Here is a 17,353-nt window from a genome sequence, read left to right as displayed (position 1 = left end):
GAAAAGTTGCATAACCCGTGTTATTGAAGAAGAAAAAAATCCTGGACCCTTGATGGAATGATAGATGAAGTGGTGGAAAACGTGTGTTTCATGATAGATGACAGCTCTGGATCTTTATTTAGCAAAGATGCACGATCTGATGATACTATCCAGAACCTGAGTTGTGTTGAGCTTCCTTATTAAATTAATGAAGGGATAAGAGTGTTTATATATACGTAGGCTGTTCAATAAGTAATAAGTCTATATTTATACAGAAAACAGATTACCTTTAATCGTCATCATTTACATAGTCTTTTTCGAAGTAACTACCGTGAGACTCGATGCATTTGTCCCAACGTTGCGTCCACTTCTTAAACACATGTGAGAGTCCGTTTTTTTGAGAGTTCTTTCAAAACCGCCTCTGCAGCTTTTACACATGCTTTGTTGCTTTCGAAATGGCGGCCTCTTAGTGGTTTCTTGAGCTGAGGAAACAGCCAGAAATCGCACGGTGCAAGATCAGGACTGTATGGAGGGTGTAGTAGGATATCTGTGTTGTTCTTCTGCAAAACGTCCACTACACAACCAGCAATATGTGGCCTTGCATTATCGTGGTGCAATAAAAGGCATTCTTCAGCAATTGACGCTTCCTTTTGACGTGCTTGATGATAATCACTGCTGTGTTGATCATTGTCTCTGTGATGGACGTTGAAGGTCTTCCCCTCACATTCAAGATCTTCCACATTTTGCCTTCCTTCCTTAAAAGTTTTATGCCAGCGAAAAACACTTGCCCTCGACATTGCTTCATCGTGGAAAGCTTCGCGTATCATGTTAAAAGTGTCCAATGCCGATTTTTGCAAATGCACACAAAATTTAATCGCATAACGCTGTTCCAAGGACGCTTCCATTTTGAAGACTAGTCGCGCCTCGTAGGCATGCTGATGAGCACTTGCATTTAGTCACGTGACACTCTGGCACATCAGCCCATATACACCATCTATCAACCTCTTTTGTTAATACAGACAGCAACATTTCTTTATTCCACAGAAATTAATATTGTGATGAGTGGTTTCACCACAGTAAAATTAGTCTTATTACTTATTGAACAGCCCACGTATATATATTATTATAATAAAATATGTCATGTTTGGAAATGTGCGTTGTGATGAGTGAAGTTCACTTCATAACGTAAACAATCACTGCTTATCTTAAACCAGTTTATAATAAACTGTATGACATCTACTTTATTACAGCCTATCAGTTAATTCCAGAAAATCCAAAGGCACAGTCGTGTAGAGTTATCTTGGCCGTGCAATTTCATATTAGCAATCCTATGTAATGTTATACATAGAATGGTGTGATTTGGGCAATGACGGCTTTTATGGAATTTTCCATGCATGCGCTTAGTTACAAATGCGACGCGCTTCACTGTTGCCATGGTAACAGCAAACTAATATCCCACTACCTTCAGAAGTGGTACACCTGTATTATATTTCTTTACTTCCAAGATAATCTGAAAAAGAGTATAAATGTATATATGAATAAAATACAGGCAACTCCCCCTATAGCAAACACCATTAACAACTTACTATAATACATTATGGAAAATTCCTACAGGTACAATACTGTACTAAAAGGAATTCACTTTAACAAACCATTCTTTTAGTGCCTACAAGTTTGCTGTTATGATGGTTAACTGGATTCTCTTTAAACAACAAATGAAAGTCATGAACTCTGCTAGTCTACAGAAGATTCTTAAACTCCAATAATTATATAAAATTATATTATTGAAAAGTTGCAGAAACAAAAGTTACAGAATACTTATTCTTTCCATTCTTCATTTCTCTAATTATTGCTAAAATTTAAGTGAAGATCTACAAGTGGAGGTCCTCAATAAAGTATTATGCAGATGTACAATGTTTTATTAATATATGGTATTTTTCTGTGTATAAGACGATACTTTTTTCTAAAATTTTGAAACCAAAAATTGGAGGTTGTCTTATACATGGGAGTAACCAGTTGAAAGACCCGCAGTTGCCATGGCGAAACTGCCGGTACCTTGTCTCGGCGAACAGGCTTCCGTCAATCACTAGCCTTTGTTAACTCTTGTCGATTGACGTCATTAACGGCTGATTCTGAATAAACCAATCAGAACTCTGAAAGCATTCATACGTCTGCAAGTCGTTGGCTAGGTAAGTTAATGCATTAATAATATTTTGAGCAATAGCCCATAAAAATGTCCGAAAATAAAAAAAAACAATGAAGAAAATTATATGCTCGGAACTGAGAATGATGCATAATTTCTTAGTATGTATGTTAAAAATATTACCTAATTATTAAATATACTTTGAATATTTAAAAAAATATCAAATATGTTCTGTTTTATGTTTTAAATATCGATTTCTTAATTTTGGATTTGAAAAAGTAAGATTCATCTTATACATGGGGGTGTCTTATACACGGAAAAAACTGCATATTTTTAAAATCAATCCCACACACAATCTGCAAAACCTATAGCCTCATTGCCATGTGTAGGCTAGTCAAGAAGAAAGATGGAACCTATTATGTTTTGAACAAGTGGAAGTTCTAGCTTAAGCAAAACTGTGTGAGGAAGATGGTTCCAAAGCATAGAGAGAAAGTATGAAAGAGGAGAAAAAAAGTTAGTTTGGTATGTTTGAAGACAGGTACCTTTTCTCCTGACAAAAGGAAAATGTGGGCGAAAAAGGAAAACTACACTTACTCAAGATCAATTACTAAAATTGAATCCAAGATTGTCTGCTGTAGACTTAAATAGAGACTTGGCAGCTAGTGAAATTAATGTTTCTGACATGACAGCGTGGCAGATTGTTGGAAGCAAGGAGGACTGCTGCCCACAGACCAAAAAAGAAACAACTGTTGATGAAGGAAAAGAAGCTCCAGTTGGCAAAAGTTTACAAAGATTGGACTGTTGAAAACTGGAAGAAGGTCATATTCTCAGATATGAGTCATTTCTTGGTCCAAGGAGAGCAAGTATCCTATGTTTGCAAATCAGTGGCCGAGAAGACTTCTCATGCTCATCTTCAACAAACTCCTAAGCACCCAGCTAAAAAGATGTTCTGATGTTGTTTTACACATGACAGTCCAGGATCACTTGTACCTGTTGATGGTATGATGAAAAGTGACCAATACATAAAAATATTGGAGAAATGAGTGGTCCCACAGATTCAGAAAGAGAAAGAACTCATCTTCTAACAGGATCTTGTTCCATGCCACACTTCAGAAAAAAGTAATCTCAAAAATCGCAACATCCAATTCTTCAGTAGCCAGATAACTCTCCTGACATTAACCTAATAGAAAATTTGTGGGCTTTAGTGAAAAAGAGACTTGGGAAATTAGATTGTGATACTGTAAAATCTCTCTCAGGAAATTGTTATACAAATTCCTGCAATCACTTTTACATAGGTACTAAATCATCTAAAAATCAAAAATTGTAAAGTTTTAAAACTACTGTAATAATTCTATTGCTAAGTTGTGTATAGCTATGTATATTGAAAGTGTGTGTGTGTGAGTGACAAAAAAAAAAAAAAAAAAAAAAATCAGGAATTAGCCCGGATTATGTTTACCCAGTAAGAACAAAAGTTCGAAAGGTCATAATGTAGAAAATTGCCGCCAAAAATGAAGTAACCCAAGTGATGTAATCATGTATGCAGAAAATCCGGGGAGTTATAGCCAAAGAATTGGAGCTCGCACACACACACACACACACTCTCTCTCTCTCTCTCTCTCTCTCTCTCTCTCTCTGAAGTTTGTTCATGTTTAGGCATGATCCCAGTTGCATGGGGGGGGTGGGGAGGAAATCCAGGTGAGGCCATTAGCGTCCAATGTATTTCAAGTAGCTGCCAAACGTGCTACGTATGTGTGAAATTCAAGGCGACAACAGTGATTTTAGTTTACTGACAGAGATTCAATCTACATTTTTTCCAGGAAAACTGTCACCAAAAGTTTGGTGGCAGTTTTCCTTGGCGGTCCAAATCCAAAATTTGGACCGCCAAGGGCCGTCCAAATTATAGCCAGCACCCAGGAAGAAAGGCAAAGTGTAGCAGAACTTACAGAAGTATCATCCAAGTTGTTAGAACTGTATCTGAAATGCAAATATGAGTAAGCATTGATCTGTTAATGTTACAATAGTTGTACTTGAGATTGTATGTATGCTAACTGAGGTTAAATTGTGATTAGTCAATTATTAAGTTATGGGAATAGAGAGAGAAGCTAATTGTTAACATATGTATGCCTAAATGAAATGTTTAGCTCATAAGAGACAGCTCAAGATAGCTAAGTGTTATAAACAAATTGAATAAGTATTGTATATGTTATGTCAAATTATGAATGTTGCATGCTGAGTAAATGATAAGCCATTAAGAGCTTTTGTTTGGTAATTCTCTAATACAGGGGTCTCCAAACTACGGCCCGCAGGTCAGATGCAGCCCGCTATATGATTTTATCTGGCCTGCCAATTGGACTAATTTTTCAATAAGAATCTGCAAAAAAAAAAAAAAAAAAAAAAACGCGCGGTGTTGATAGATTTCAAATGCATTAATTAAAATTGTGTTAAAAATATATTCCTGAATAGCAAAAAGTAACTCCAAGTTACGGTCTTTCTGACTATAAAAGGTCGGTTAAAATGGACTAACGAAGAAAAATATTTAAAAGAATTCAAAACGAAATAAAAAAGTTACATCTGAATAAACTTTTTTATCAACAAAAAAAATTTATGTTGCACGAAATAAGAACACTTTAAAAAAGTCGGTAAAAACACTGTTAAAATGAACTAACAAGCAAAAAATGAAATAAAAACAAAATTTCCCAATCTGTATTCATTGACAAAAAACTCAAAGTTATGCGAGTTTTTGAAGCACTTCAAAATTTGAACCTGAGTTTAATAAGATTTTATCAACACAAATTTAGTTACATCATTCACATTAATGGTTTTATTATAATTTGTGATAAAAATATGTGAAATTTCTGATAGTGTTCGTTGTCATTAATATACGATAATTTAATCTCACATACTCTGTAATCAGTTTTTATCTGCTTTCAATAAAACTCATATAACTAGTTCTAGAGTTTTTTTTTTTTTACTACGGCCCACTGAACAGTGCTGAAGTACCCAATGTAGTCCTCACGGCGAAAAGCTTGAAGACCACTGGTCTAATACATTGTACAATTTACTTGGCTTAAAATAAACGTTTTGTTTGTGTAAATCTCTTGCGATTTACACAAACAAAACGATCTATTAGCCAATGCACTGTTTCCAAATAAATATCGAACCTGCGAGCCTGATTAAAGTAAGAATTGCTACAACTAGCTTTTAAGGAATTGAGTATGTTAAGAATCAGACCTTATATATGTTCAAACCTAAATTCTCATGCTGTATACATAATTTAGAGTGGTGCAGTCATAAAAGAAATAAATTTCTCTAAATCACACAGTATGGGAGTTGGTAACCTGTTATAGTGGACAGACTAAAATCAAGCGTCTTACACTAACAGAGCAAACATACTTGATTAGAAAGGATTAATTGCAGGGCTTAAGATAAGCAGATTATTGTTAAGTTGAGTGAAGTATTAAATGTGGGTGTATATGAGAAATGAGTGAGCTTAAGGAAAATTTTAGTGGACAAAAGAAATGTAACAAATTTAAGAAAGATAGAGCAAAGATTAAACAAGACCATAAGTTGAAGTAAAGAATAATAATTTACAATGGTGCAGTTGACAGGATGCAATCCACTTAATTGAAGTTGATTAATTGTGGATTTTTTGGATTAATTGGGACAGTTTGGACAATAGATCAGGAAGTTAGAATTTAAGAAATTCGAGAAATTGTAAGATTGAAGATCATGGATAGTGACATTACCAATTGTGACTTTAATAATACTAACATGATGGATGACAAGGAGTTCTTTTGAACTGTAAATCCTCACCTTGTTATCCCATCGTTTTCTGGAGATGATAGTGACAACATACTTTCATATTTTGGGTTTGTCAAGGAAATAAGGAAGATAGGAATATGGTCAGACTTCCAGCTTCTAATTCTCATTAGGAACAGGCTAGTTGGTAAAGCCAAGATTTTTCTAAATTTGTCTCCCATACTTAGGGACACCTTGGAATACTCAAAGTTCAAGGATACATTAGTATCCCAGTATTCCAAAGTGAGAAATTTAAGTCCCAATCTCTGGAAGTTAGAAATGTGCTCAGGTAAACAAGGGAAGTGACAGAATTTTACAACAGGCTATTAAACCTTGCTAAAAGTCTAAGCATTGCCAGAGAAGAAAAGCCGCATTTAGATTGGGCCTTCTTCCATCAATTTAGATTAGGGTCAAAGGAAGAACTGAAAGAAATGGTGTACAAGAAGAAAATTAAAAACCTAGGGGAGTGTTATCTCGCAGTCAGAGAATGAGAGGAGAGGCTTGGAGACATTCATCCCACTTCTAACTCTAGTCAAGTAAACTCGATAAAGAAATTAGGTCATTCCACCTGTGATGCCAAACGTGAGAGAGAGAAACCTTGATACTCTGAAGGAAAAATCCTCGAAAGAAGGGAAAGAAAAAGGAGACCTAGGAAATACGATTAATAATAAGAAGACAGAAGAAAAGTTGACCATCAAGGTTCATAGACTCTGCTGACATGACAACAGCCAGTGATTGAGTGGCTAGATGCAATCATCAAGCAACTAGATGAGCTCAGAATAAGGACCTCCAAGAATAATTCATGTCAGGAAGATGGAAATAGTGAGGGGAAAAGCAGTGGAAAGCCCTCTAAGGTATTACAACTGTGATAAAATTGGGCATGTTGCTCGAAAAAACTGCTTTAGGAATAGGAAATCTTTCCCTTAAGAAGCTAGGTATGAGTCAAATGTCATGCTTACTTGCAGCCATTCAGTAAATAACCAGAGAAAAGGAGGAGACAATATGAGGAAGAAGCCTGAGAAACCTCTGACGATCATTCAAGGATTGATAAAAGGGATACCTTGTGATGTTCTACTGGATCCCAAGTCCTAACCAGGTCACTATTCAAAAAAATTAGCACCTGTGTCTCGAATGATGTCGTAGAACTAAGGAAAACCGGTCAGGTTAATGGGAATCTAAAGGGCTGAGGTATGTGCACCAAGGAAAGTAAGAGTTAACATCAGAGTGCCAGAATTTGGCTTGAACATCTCACGGGAGTTATTGGTTCTCCCTGAGACCTCTCGCTCAGGCATTCAGGTAATTTTTGGATTGGATTTTTTGGAGAAATATAAATTCTCCTGCGATTTCAATGAAGGAAAAAATTTCCCTGATGAGAATCAGGTGTACATCTAGAGAGGGTGGTGTTCAGAAATCTCAGGCAGTGAGAACAGAAAATAGAACCAAGCGAGTAACTGAATACGGAGTCAAAGTTAATGACAAGAGAGAAAAGAATCGAAATATTTGTTCAGCATGACACATCTAACTCTCCGAAGAATCCTTCAGTGGAAGAAAGTCCCCACGAGGAGGTCATGATTAGTGCCTACAAAATTACAAGTGTTGCACTAGCAGATAGTCAAGGAAGAGAGAAAGACCATGTGAGAGAGAGGACGATGATAGGATCAACCAGTTTAGATTAAGGAAAGTAAGAAGGATTAGAAATAGACTTCTTCAACATCAGATCTTGGAAGGACCCCTTGATCCTGAGGAACCAGAAGGGGAATCCTATAAGGAGAAATAAATATGACAAAGGAAAGAAGGGTGATAGGACGGTAAATACTAGGAGTGAAGGACACAAGACATAAAACAAGAGTGATAGTAAACCAGTCTCTGAGACATAGGTGAGAACAAAGGCAAGAAAGTCCAGCAAACTTCCAAGGAAAGAAATACTGAAACAGTATGCTAAGAAAAAAAAAAGGGGGAGGGGAAACAAACTAGAGTCAGTCATGTCCCCTCCAGAGAGCGAGCAAAAACAAACAAACAAAAAAAACCCGTTGGTTTTTTTTTTTTTGAGGAAAAATAGGCCTTAGTAAAATCTCTTACAGAAAATTGTTATACAAATTCCCACAATCGCTTTTAAATAGGTTCTAAATCATGTAAAAATCAAAAATTGTAAAGTTTTAAAACTACTGTAATAATTCTACTGCTAAGTTGTGTATAGCTATGTATGTTGAAAATGTATATGTGACAAAAAAAGAAGGGATTAGACCGGATCATGTTTGACCCAGTAAGAACAAAAGTTCAAACAAATGTAGAAAATTGCTGCCAAAAACGAAAGTTGACCAAGTGATGTTGTCATGTATGCAGAAGATTTGGGGAGTTATTGCCAAAGAATGAACAGAACTCACACTCACTCTTAAGTTTTTTCGTGTCGAGGCGTGACCCCAGATGCAGAGGGGGGGGGGGGGGGAATCCAGGTGAGACCATTACTGTCTGATGTATTTCAATTAGCTGGCGAATGTGCTACGTACGTGTGGAATTCAAGGCATCAACAGTGGTTCGAGTTTACCGACGGAGATTCAATCTATATTTTTTCCTGGAAAACTGCCACTGAAAGACCACCAAAGGCTGTCCAAATTATAGCCAGCACCCAGGAATAAAGGCAAAGTGTAGCAGAACTTACAGAAGTATCGTCCAAGTTGTTAGAACTGTATCTGAAATGCAAATATGAGTAAGCATTGATCTGTTAATGTTGCAGTAGTTGTACTTGAGATTGTATGTATGCTAACTGAGGTTAAATTGTGATTAGTCAATTATTAAATTACAGGAATAGAGAGAGAAACTAATTGTTAACATATGTATGCCTAAATAGAATGTTTAGCAAAGTATAGTGTAAGAGAATTACGCTATACTTTGCATAATTACCTAAGATTTTATGACCTTAATATTTATACCCGTACCAAAGAAAAGTAATGCAGTGAACTGCAAGGATTTTAGAACAATAAGCCTCATTTCCCATATATCAAAAATACTTATGAGAATCTTAACACGAAGAATTGCATCTAAGGTGGAAAAATTTCTTGGAGAAGATCAGTTTGGTTTTAGGAAGGGTAGGGGAACAAGAGATGTGATGGGACTGTTAAGAATAGTAAGTGAAAGAAGTCTGGAAGTGAATAATAATAATAATCATCATCATCATCAAATTCCTGCCATGTATGTACCCTCAAGGGGTGTACAGGATATGACAGTACTACATGAAAAATTTACATCATTACTAACTTCCTATCTACAATTTTCCTCCAAATCAGTCTGTTACTTGTCAAGACTCCAACATTATCAGATCTTATATTTCTATCGTCTAAGGCACTTTGTACCGTATCAATCCACCTATATCTTGGTCTTCCTCTGGGTCGTTTTCCTGCCAACCTGGCAGAGAACACTTGTTTTGCTAATCTTTACTCGCCGATTGGGTTTAAGTGACCATACCACCTGAGATTAGCTCTGCTAACGAAATTCCTGGATGCTGACAATGTCAAGTTCTTTCCTAATATCCTCATTTTTAATACGATATTGCCATTGATGCCATCTGTTCACACCTCTAATCTTTCTCAGGACTCTCATATCTGCGGTCTTTGGTCAAGTGTTTTACTTCTGACCCAGATCTCAGATCCATAAGTTAAAACTGGTTTGAACACTGTCTTGTATACAGCTAATTTAATGTTCCAACTAATTTCTCTCTTATTCCATTGAATGAGGATGGGCTGGCAATTTGGGATTTAGCCGACCAAATTGTATTCTTATTGGTTAAACCAAAATTAAAAAAAAAAAAATGATCGAAGTGAATAAAGAAGTTAATATCTGTTATATAGATTTTGAAAAAGCTTTTGACTTTTTAAAATGGGATAAGATGGTGGACATAATGGAAAAGATTGATATAGATTGGAAAGACAGAAGGCTAATTATTTCACTATATATGGGACAAACTGCCATGATGAGAGACATGTTGAGATTGAATGTTCATTGGAAGACTTCAGATTCAGGACATTTCTTATCTGTCATTAGGCACATACCTGAGAACATTGAAGAATTGATTAATTCTTGACCCTCAATGATTTTTAATGATAATAATCAAATAGCGTGGAGTGACCTGTGGAATTTTTCAAGGTTGGTTTATGAATTATTTCATGTTAGCAGTAAGGCATGTTTTCAGACTAGCTTGACTAAGAAGGCTCCCTAAATGTTCCATGGTGACTGATGGAGAAAGTGAGTTGACATTAAAAGAAATCTGGAAGAGTTATAACATTAGAAGTGCTATAAATAATATTGCCAAAGCATGGGAGATGTGAGCCAGAAATCATTGTGGAGTGCATGGAAAAATTTGTAACCCCCCAAATTTTAAAGGGTTTGAACCAACAACAAAAAGAAACTGAAGAAGTGGCACTGCTTGCAGCAAATCTCAGCCTTAAGGTGATATTGGGATTTATGGAAGAGCCTATCTTGTCTCATTTTGAAGATCTCTTTAAGCAGAAATCCTCGATATCAATAAAGAACCTGTATATCCCGAGAAACCACAAAAAAATTCACAAGGCAAAATCTTAAAGAAATTGTGAGACACATATGCCAAAATCATTATTTATTGTTTTCATCCTTACCTTTCTCAGTAAAGTGTAACTGTTCATCAAGTTAATGAACTGTGATTCCATAGATGAGGTTGTTTTGTTTTAGAACAGGTTGCTGAATTTAAATTGTATTTGAACTTTGATATAATGTTCAAGTTTATTAGTATTAAAATGTAGTGGATAGTTGTGCTTATGTTAATTATTTTTCATGTTTTGAGCAGATTACCAAAAAAAAAGTTAATTTCTTTTTTATTCCTTTGTTCTTTGTTTTCAGTTCTTTTCCAATTCATAATTTGCATAATTGGTTTTTTTTTTTTTTGGTTTTAACGTTTTTCCGCTATCTGATATGTATTTCTACACTCAGTTATCAGTACTTAATGTTCAGCACTTTTAATTATATACTGTCTCAACTCTGATCAAGTCTTGTACTAAGTTATTTACCATCTCTACCTTCAAAAAATTCACTGAGGTATGTCAAATGAATAAAATAACCTTTAATTATATCTTTTAGTTAGTTATGAAGAGGCTGCTTCATTGCCAAAATAGCTTTGCTTTTTAATCTAACATTAAACCAATTTAGGAGCATCATGAATTCAGAAAAACTTTCGATATAAATTTTTCAAGTTTTTTTTTTTAATTTACAATTGTTATTTTAGCATACATATTTACCAGTATACATGCTACTAATATATGCATGATGCACTTCCCTTTTGCATTGTTACAAAAGCACTTTACATTCTTTATTCGAACACTATCTTTATCCTGTACCATTATAATAGCAAACATTTTGATAATTTTATTGAAAAAAAAAAAAACTGGTTTCCATTACCTTCTAGTTGTGAAATTCTCTTACCACAAGGTTTTTTTTTATCATGGTAAGTGAACACCCACTGCATTATACTGTACATACACACAAGGTGTATCAAGGCAGAATTCTGGTAATGATTTTAAATTGAAAATATGCAAATTGGTAGAAAATTTGGGAAGTTTTTCTATTAGTGTATTTTGACTTTGTGCGTTATTAGAAAGGTAAATGTTATTTTTATTGAACAGGCTAAGCAGATAAAAATATAAAATTAATGAGATTAAGGCAATTTATTCAGTTTATTTAGTGACCAAAATTATTCTTAAGCAGTTTGCCTTTGTTTAATAACTAATTTATTTTATTTTTACTGCTAACATCAGCATCAGAGTAATATTAACATTAATAATTAGTTAATTTTCTAATTGATAATTAATATGATTGAAATTGACAATTTCTCAGTCTATAGGAACAAACACACACAAAAAAAAGGAACCAAAAGTTATAATATCTGAGTTCACTCCTACCAAAAAATGGCTACAATAGAACATTAATTAAAACAAAATATTATGTTAACCTCTAAAATAATCAGATGAACAGGAAAACCAAAATTTTAGAGGATCTTATGTACATTCAGTCACAGACAAAATAGCAAGTTTGCTTTAACAACAAAATATAAAGGTCGCCTTCTATCCAATCAACAAGATCTCTAATGACCTGAAACCTCCTAAACATCTACATCTGCCACTTAAAAAACCAGGTGTCTACAAGATCATCTGTAGTTGTGGTTTACACTACATAGGATAGAGAGGCAGGTTTGGAGAGGTATTCTATGCTGATCAGAACACTTCAAGGACGTTAAGAATGAAAGAAGATACAAAACAGATCTGGCAGCATGTACAACTGAAACAAAACATCAATTAGTTTGCCTACAAACAAAAATGCTGTACATAGATTGTTTTTTTTTTCTCGAGAATGTTCAAGAATCCGCTTCAATGATGAAACATCCTCTAAAGTGCAACAAAAAACAAGGGATGATTTTACATCAGGTCTGGTCTTCTCTAATTCATCACAACATGTAGTTACCAATAGTATATAGCAGACCATGAACCAGCTAACATCATAGCAAATGTTATTCATCGGTACACAATAAATAATGGAAAAAACTCACGTAGAAAGATTATTTATTAGTATAATTTTCGCCTGTGTGTCACAGGCATCTTCAGTACATTAAGCTCAAAATTAAACACTAACTGACAATTCCAAAAAGCACCACCTAAGTAGCTGGTGTAAGATAACTAAAAAGGTCAATAACTTTCCTAAAAAAAAAAAATAATAAAAAAATAAAATAAAAATTAATACAATAAAAAGTTAGGAAAGATTAGCTGATTTGTAAAGTACTATCTCCCATAAAGGGGATAGACGAAAATTATACTAATAAATAATTCTACGTGAAAGGCGAAAATTATACTAATAAATAATCTTTCTATGTGAGTTTTTTCCGTTACTTATTGTGTACCGATATGTCTACTCACGGTTTACCTCTTTTAAAACTTAAATGTTATTCATGTTTAACTATTTTCATGATGCATGCCATATTATTACCATGTTATTAGTTATTTGCTTTCTAGGTTTTTTAGTTTATTCATGTAATTATCCTGATGAAGTGAAACATGAAGAATTTCACGAAACTAGTTGAGAAATGAATAAAATAGTTTCTTATTCTGTATGACATTTTATTATTAGAATAATACTGAAAATCATTCCTAGCATAATTAATTTAAAAAAATTTGCTTAGAAATATACTTCATGAGAAAAAAAAAATTTTATTCTTCCTCCCCGTCTTTTGTTTTTTTGGAATAGTGAATTAAGTCATAATGAGGTTTCTTGGACTATAGAAGATTCTATGGAACCATTTTCTGGATTAGGAAGGTTAAAGCATCTTGGATTGGCTCATAATTACATTAAAACAATCACTAATCGAGTTTTCATTGGGCTCCGTCGATTAGAGCTCTTAAATTTAGCTTCAAATCCAATTACTTCAATTGAAAATAATGCTTTCGGTGGACTTCATGAGTTGAATGATTTGTAAGTATCAGTAAAAAATATTCATTTGCCTGAAACCATATTAGTTGTAGAAAGCTTTTTTTTGCTTGGTTATCAAGTAAATTATAATAGATAAGAAATTATGTACTTGTTTTATTTCTAAACCCAAGCATAAGCAAACAGAGTTTGTACATGAAATATCTTCACGCCTAGCCTACTTGTATAATAGGGACTGTTGAACTTGCATCAGTTGCCTAGTATCCCATAATTCAAAGCACTTCCTTTTGGATATTTCTATCAGATCTGGAGTGTTTTACAAATTTGGTAGTATATACAAATTTAGACATCTCCATAGTGCAATTGGAAGTATGGCAGTATACATTGGCTCCTTCAGTGCACCAAAATCTTGCATAGATTTTGGCTCACCATTCTATCTTCCATCATGATTAATAACAAGAATCACTACAAAGAGTTGTTGCCTTCCATGCACATGACTCTTTGTTATCCAGGCCATTTTGTTTCTTGTCTTTCCTGTGTGTGTGTATTGTTTAAGTGCCTCTGATGATGTCAGCTTGAGCCAGCAAAACATAAACTTGTAAATAATTAATTTTATTTATTTGCTATGATTTATGAAGTTTCTGTTCCAGAAACTTCATAAATCATAGCAACAGCTATGGAAATTTGAATGGGGAAATAATCTAATCGCAGAATGGTAGTAACATAGAAAGCATATCATACACTGGGTTTCTTAATTATTATTATTATTATTTGACCTCCAGGGGAGTCCAAAGATTTGTCGAGGGAGGACATTGATTTCACATCTACAGCTCTCTGTCTCTACCACTCAATCCACCATCTACAACTAACCATCTGCCACCACTAGTATTTCCCAGACAATCGCAAACATCCGTGCTCACGGCGGGATTCAAACCTGCAGCCTTTTGGCTGGAGAGCAGACAATCTAACCGCTCGGCCAACCAGGCCGGCTAATGGTTGCCGATTTTTAAAAATTTTTTTTTATTAAGACATTAATTTGAATTTGACCCAAGATCTGTTTTGATATATTGGACTGTTCACATAAGAATTTTTTACAGTAAGAAAGAATGATTTTAGAGCATTACTATTTTGAAGCTGATATTCTTGTTAAGGACACTTTATCATTTTTCCCCCCCTCCATTATAAAACTACATTAAAAAAAATTCACTCTACAGTCTGTTTGTAGTCATTATTTTTCACATGTAATGTGTAATTGGCATTACAGTCAAAAGAATGAAACATTTGTCCTTTGGTTGGAAAAGATCCTTATTCAAATCTTATCATGCACAACGAACATTTTAAGGTCTTTCTTTTTTGAACTGAAGGTGCATTAGCTAGTCTTATAGTGATTTGACAAGTGATAAAAATTCATGTATTTTATTCATACCCTATACTAGAGAAATAGGGTATGAATCCGATATGTAATGTGAGAACTTGTATTAGGACATTTTCATGGAAAGCTAAGTTAAAATTGGCAAACGAACCACAAACCGAGTGTAATCAGCAGATCTGACAGACTGTGATAAGATTTAATCATCTATCTGGTCAAAAGTAGGGGGGGGGGGGGAAACAGCTTTGACCTTCATAAAGAGGAAATATTAACAAAACAAGTGTTCTCTGCCAGGTTGGCAGGAAAAAGACACAGAGGAAGACCAAGATATAGGTGGATTGATACAGTAAAAAGTACCTTAGAAGGTAGAAATATAAGATCTGATAATGTTGGAGTCTTGACAGGTAACAGATTGATTTGGAGAAAAATTAGTAATGATGTAAGTTTCATGTAGTGCTATCATATCCTGTACACTCCTTGAGGGTACATGTCAGGAATTTGATGACTTTCATAAACCAAAGGCTATTTGGCTTAATACATAAATCAAAGATGGAAATTTTTACTTGCATTAACTTGTAATCACAAATACAGCTTCATATAGAATGCCTATAAATTCTTTCTCACTATTCAAGAATGCCTAAAAGAAAATTTAATTTCTTCTAATGTAAAGTTAAATTAAGTTTAATAAGTTTTATTTATTCATTTATTTTCAAAAACCTGTTCATTTCTTTATGCTCAGAATTGAATATATTAAAGTTTAAATAGCATCCTTTAACAGAACTGATAAGTTTCACTCATTATATGTCCCTTACATAGTCCTACTCTGCCTCTCTAGTCACATCTTGTACTGCCTCTCTTTGGAACATTTTATTATTATTATTACGGGCAACTCCAGGGAGTCATTGGACTCATCGAGGGTAAATTTTTCATTTTTATTAATTTTTTTTTTTAAAAAATTAAAAGGATGTGAAATTGTTAAGACAATAACCCATGATTATACTCATTTAACTGTCTATTTCTTTCTATAAATGATTACAATAAACATTTCGAGCACAGTACTGATGTCACTTCAAAATCACACTAAGAATCCTTTGAAGTCGAGAGTACAGTCTTGTTAAGCTTTACACAAATGTCCTGAAACAATTCCCGAATGGGGATTGGCTGTAATTATGTCCGTTTTTAAATATTTAGGGCTAGATTCCTGACAGATGCCAATGGAGACCCACTTGGACATTCTCCTGATGTAGAAGTCCCTCTTCTGGTGGAGCTGTAATTAGACTGTACTGTAGAATTACTATGAAATCCTGATCCTGAATTAAGACTGGAACTTCTATAAGCAGACGATCCTCTACTGGTTCTTCCCGTAATTTTATCGATTAGTGTAGTCCTTACTTTCTTGGTGCACGAAAACCCCAAAAAGATGAAAAAACCCTGCGTAGTGTTGAGAACAATGAAGAGATACCACAAAGTTTCCAAATCGACGTATCCTGCCACCAAACCTGCAGACCAAGTTAGACCCATAATTATTGCCAGACGTATGTACAGCTTTAAGTTGCGTCTAGGAGCAGCATTCTGTAATTTCCACTGTTGTTTTTGTGATTGAAATAATCATACGAGCGCTGCATGCAAAAAGAACTATATTAATTACCATGATGGCAAGGAGTGGACCAGCAAAGAAAACTAACAGGGCTTTGCGATGTTTGAACCAGCATTTTGGATTTCCAAATTCAGGTCTGTACTCTGGTGGTATGTATTCCAGTGCTTCTAACACCACCGATATCCCTACTATAATTAAAGGTGCGACCCAAGAATATGCAGAATAAACTATGAAACGCCTCCACTGTTGGCCACCTGTAACTCGAAGTTCAGTAGTGGCCATCTTAAGAGTTCGCCACACATCAAAAGCCATAATACTCATCCAGAAGAATGATACTTGAAAGAAGTAATAGGTTAATACAGCCATAGCAGTACATAACGGAGTTATGATATTCTCCAACTGACCAATAATAAAGCAACAGTATGCTGCAATTAGAGATATAGATAAAGATACTAAATTCTTTCCAGACAAATTCTGCAGATCGGGTACTATCAGATGAGTAATGATATGCAATATTAAACAGACCATGGATATACCAAGCCCTGTTACTGTCATGTAGCCCATGGTAGAACTGAATTTTGAATTCTGAGTGTTGCTGAAGTTGACGCAAATGAGAACATCGGTACCATTCATCGAATAGAATGATGGGAAATATGAAGCATTGTAGGTAGATATGAACACTTTTCCATCTGAATGCAGAACATAATGCTCTTTTGAAATTGCTATTTTTGGACATTCCAGATACTCTTTGCTATAAGTGAAGGTTTTATTAATAATTAGATCTCTGTCATCTTCATCCGTTTCTTCTACAAGATGACCTGTGACATTATCCGAAGAGGAAGAATTGTTTTCAACATATGCATCTTCATGTCCTGTAAGACTGGTTTTGGTAAGTGGATTAATTGGTTTCCATGGTGAAGCTGTCGTTTCGATACGTAGAAGAACAGGATCCTTCTGGACACATTTTCCATGTTCATAAATATAACCTGTGATTCCACAAACTACATTACGGCAACTCTTGAAAAAA

The 17,353-nt window shown here is 34.6% G+C and overlaps 1 protein-coding gene across 1 annotated transcript in view; it reads left to right on the top strand.

The window, feature by feature from the left end:
* Positions 1-17,353, top strand: part of LOC150106600 (uncharacterized) — a 468,912-nt gene that overhangs the window by 276,476 nt on the left and 175,083 nt on the right. Inside the window, exon 11 of the mRNA XM_090393439.1 lies at positions 13,181-13,405. Within this exon, the coding sequence (XP_090249565.1) occupies positions 13,181-13,405 (225 nt within the window). The remainder of the gene's footprint in view (positions 1-13,180; positions 13,406-17,353) is intronic.

Source organism: Typopeltis vanoorti, chromosome 5 (genome assembly GCF_054136105.1).
Source record: "Typopeltis vanoorti isolate ZY-2024b chromosome 5, IOZ_Tvanoo_1.0, whole genome shotgun sequence".
NCBI lineage: Eukaryota > Metazoa > Arthropoda > Arachnida > Uropygi > Thelyphonidae > Typopeltis > Typopeltis vanoorti.
The sequence above is the reverse complement of the archived record's forward strand: the minus strand, read 5'-3'. Positions and strand labels throughout refer to the sequence as shown.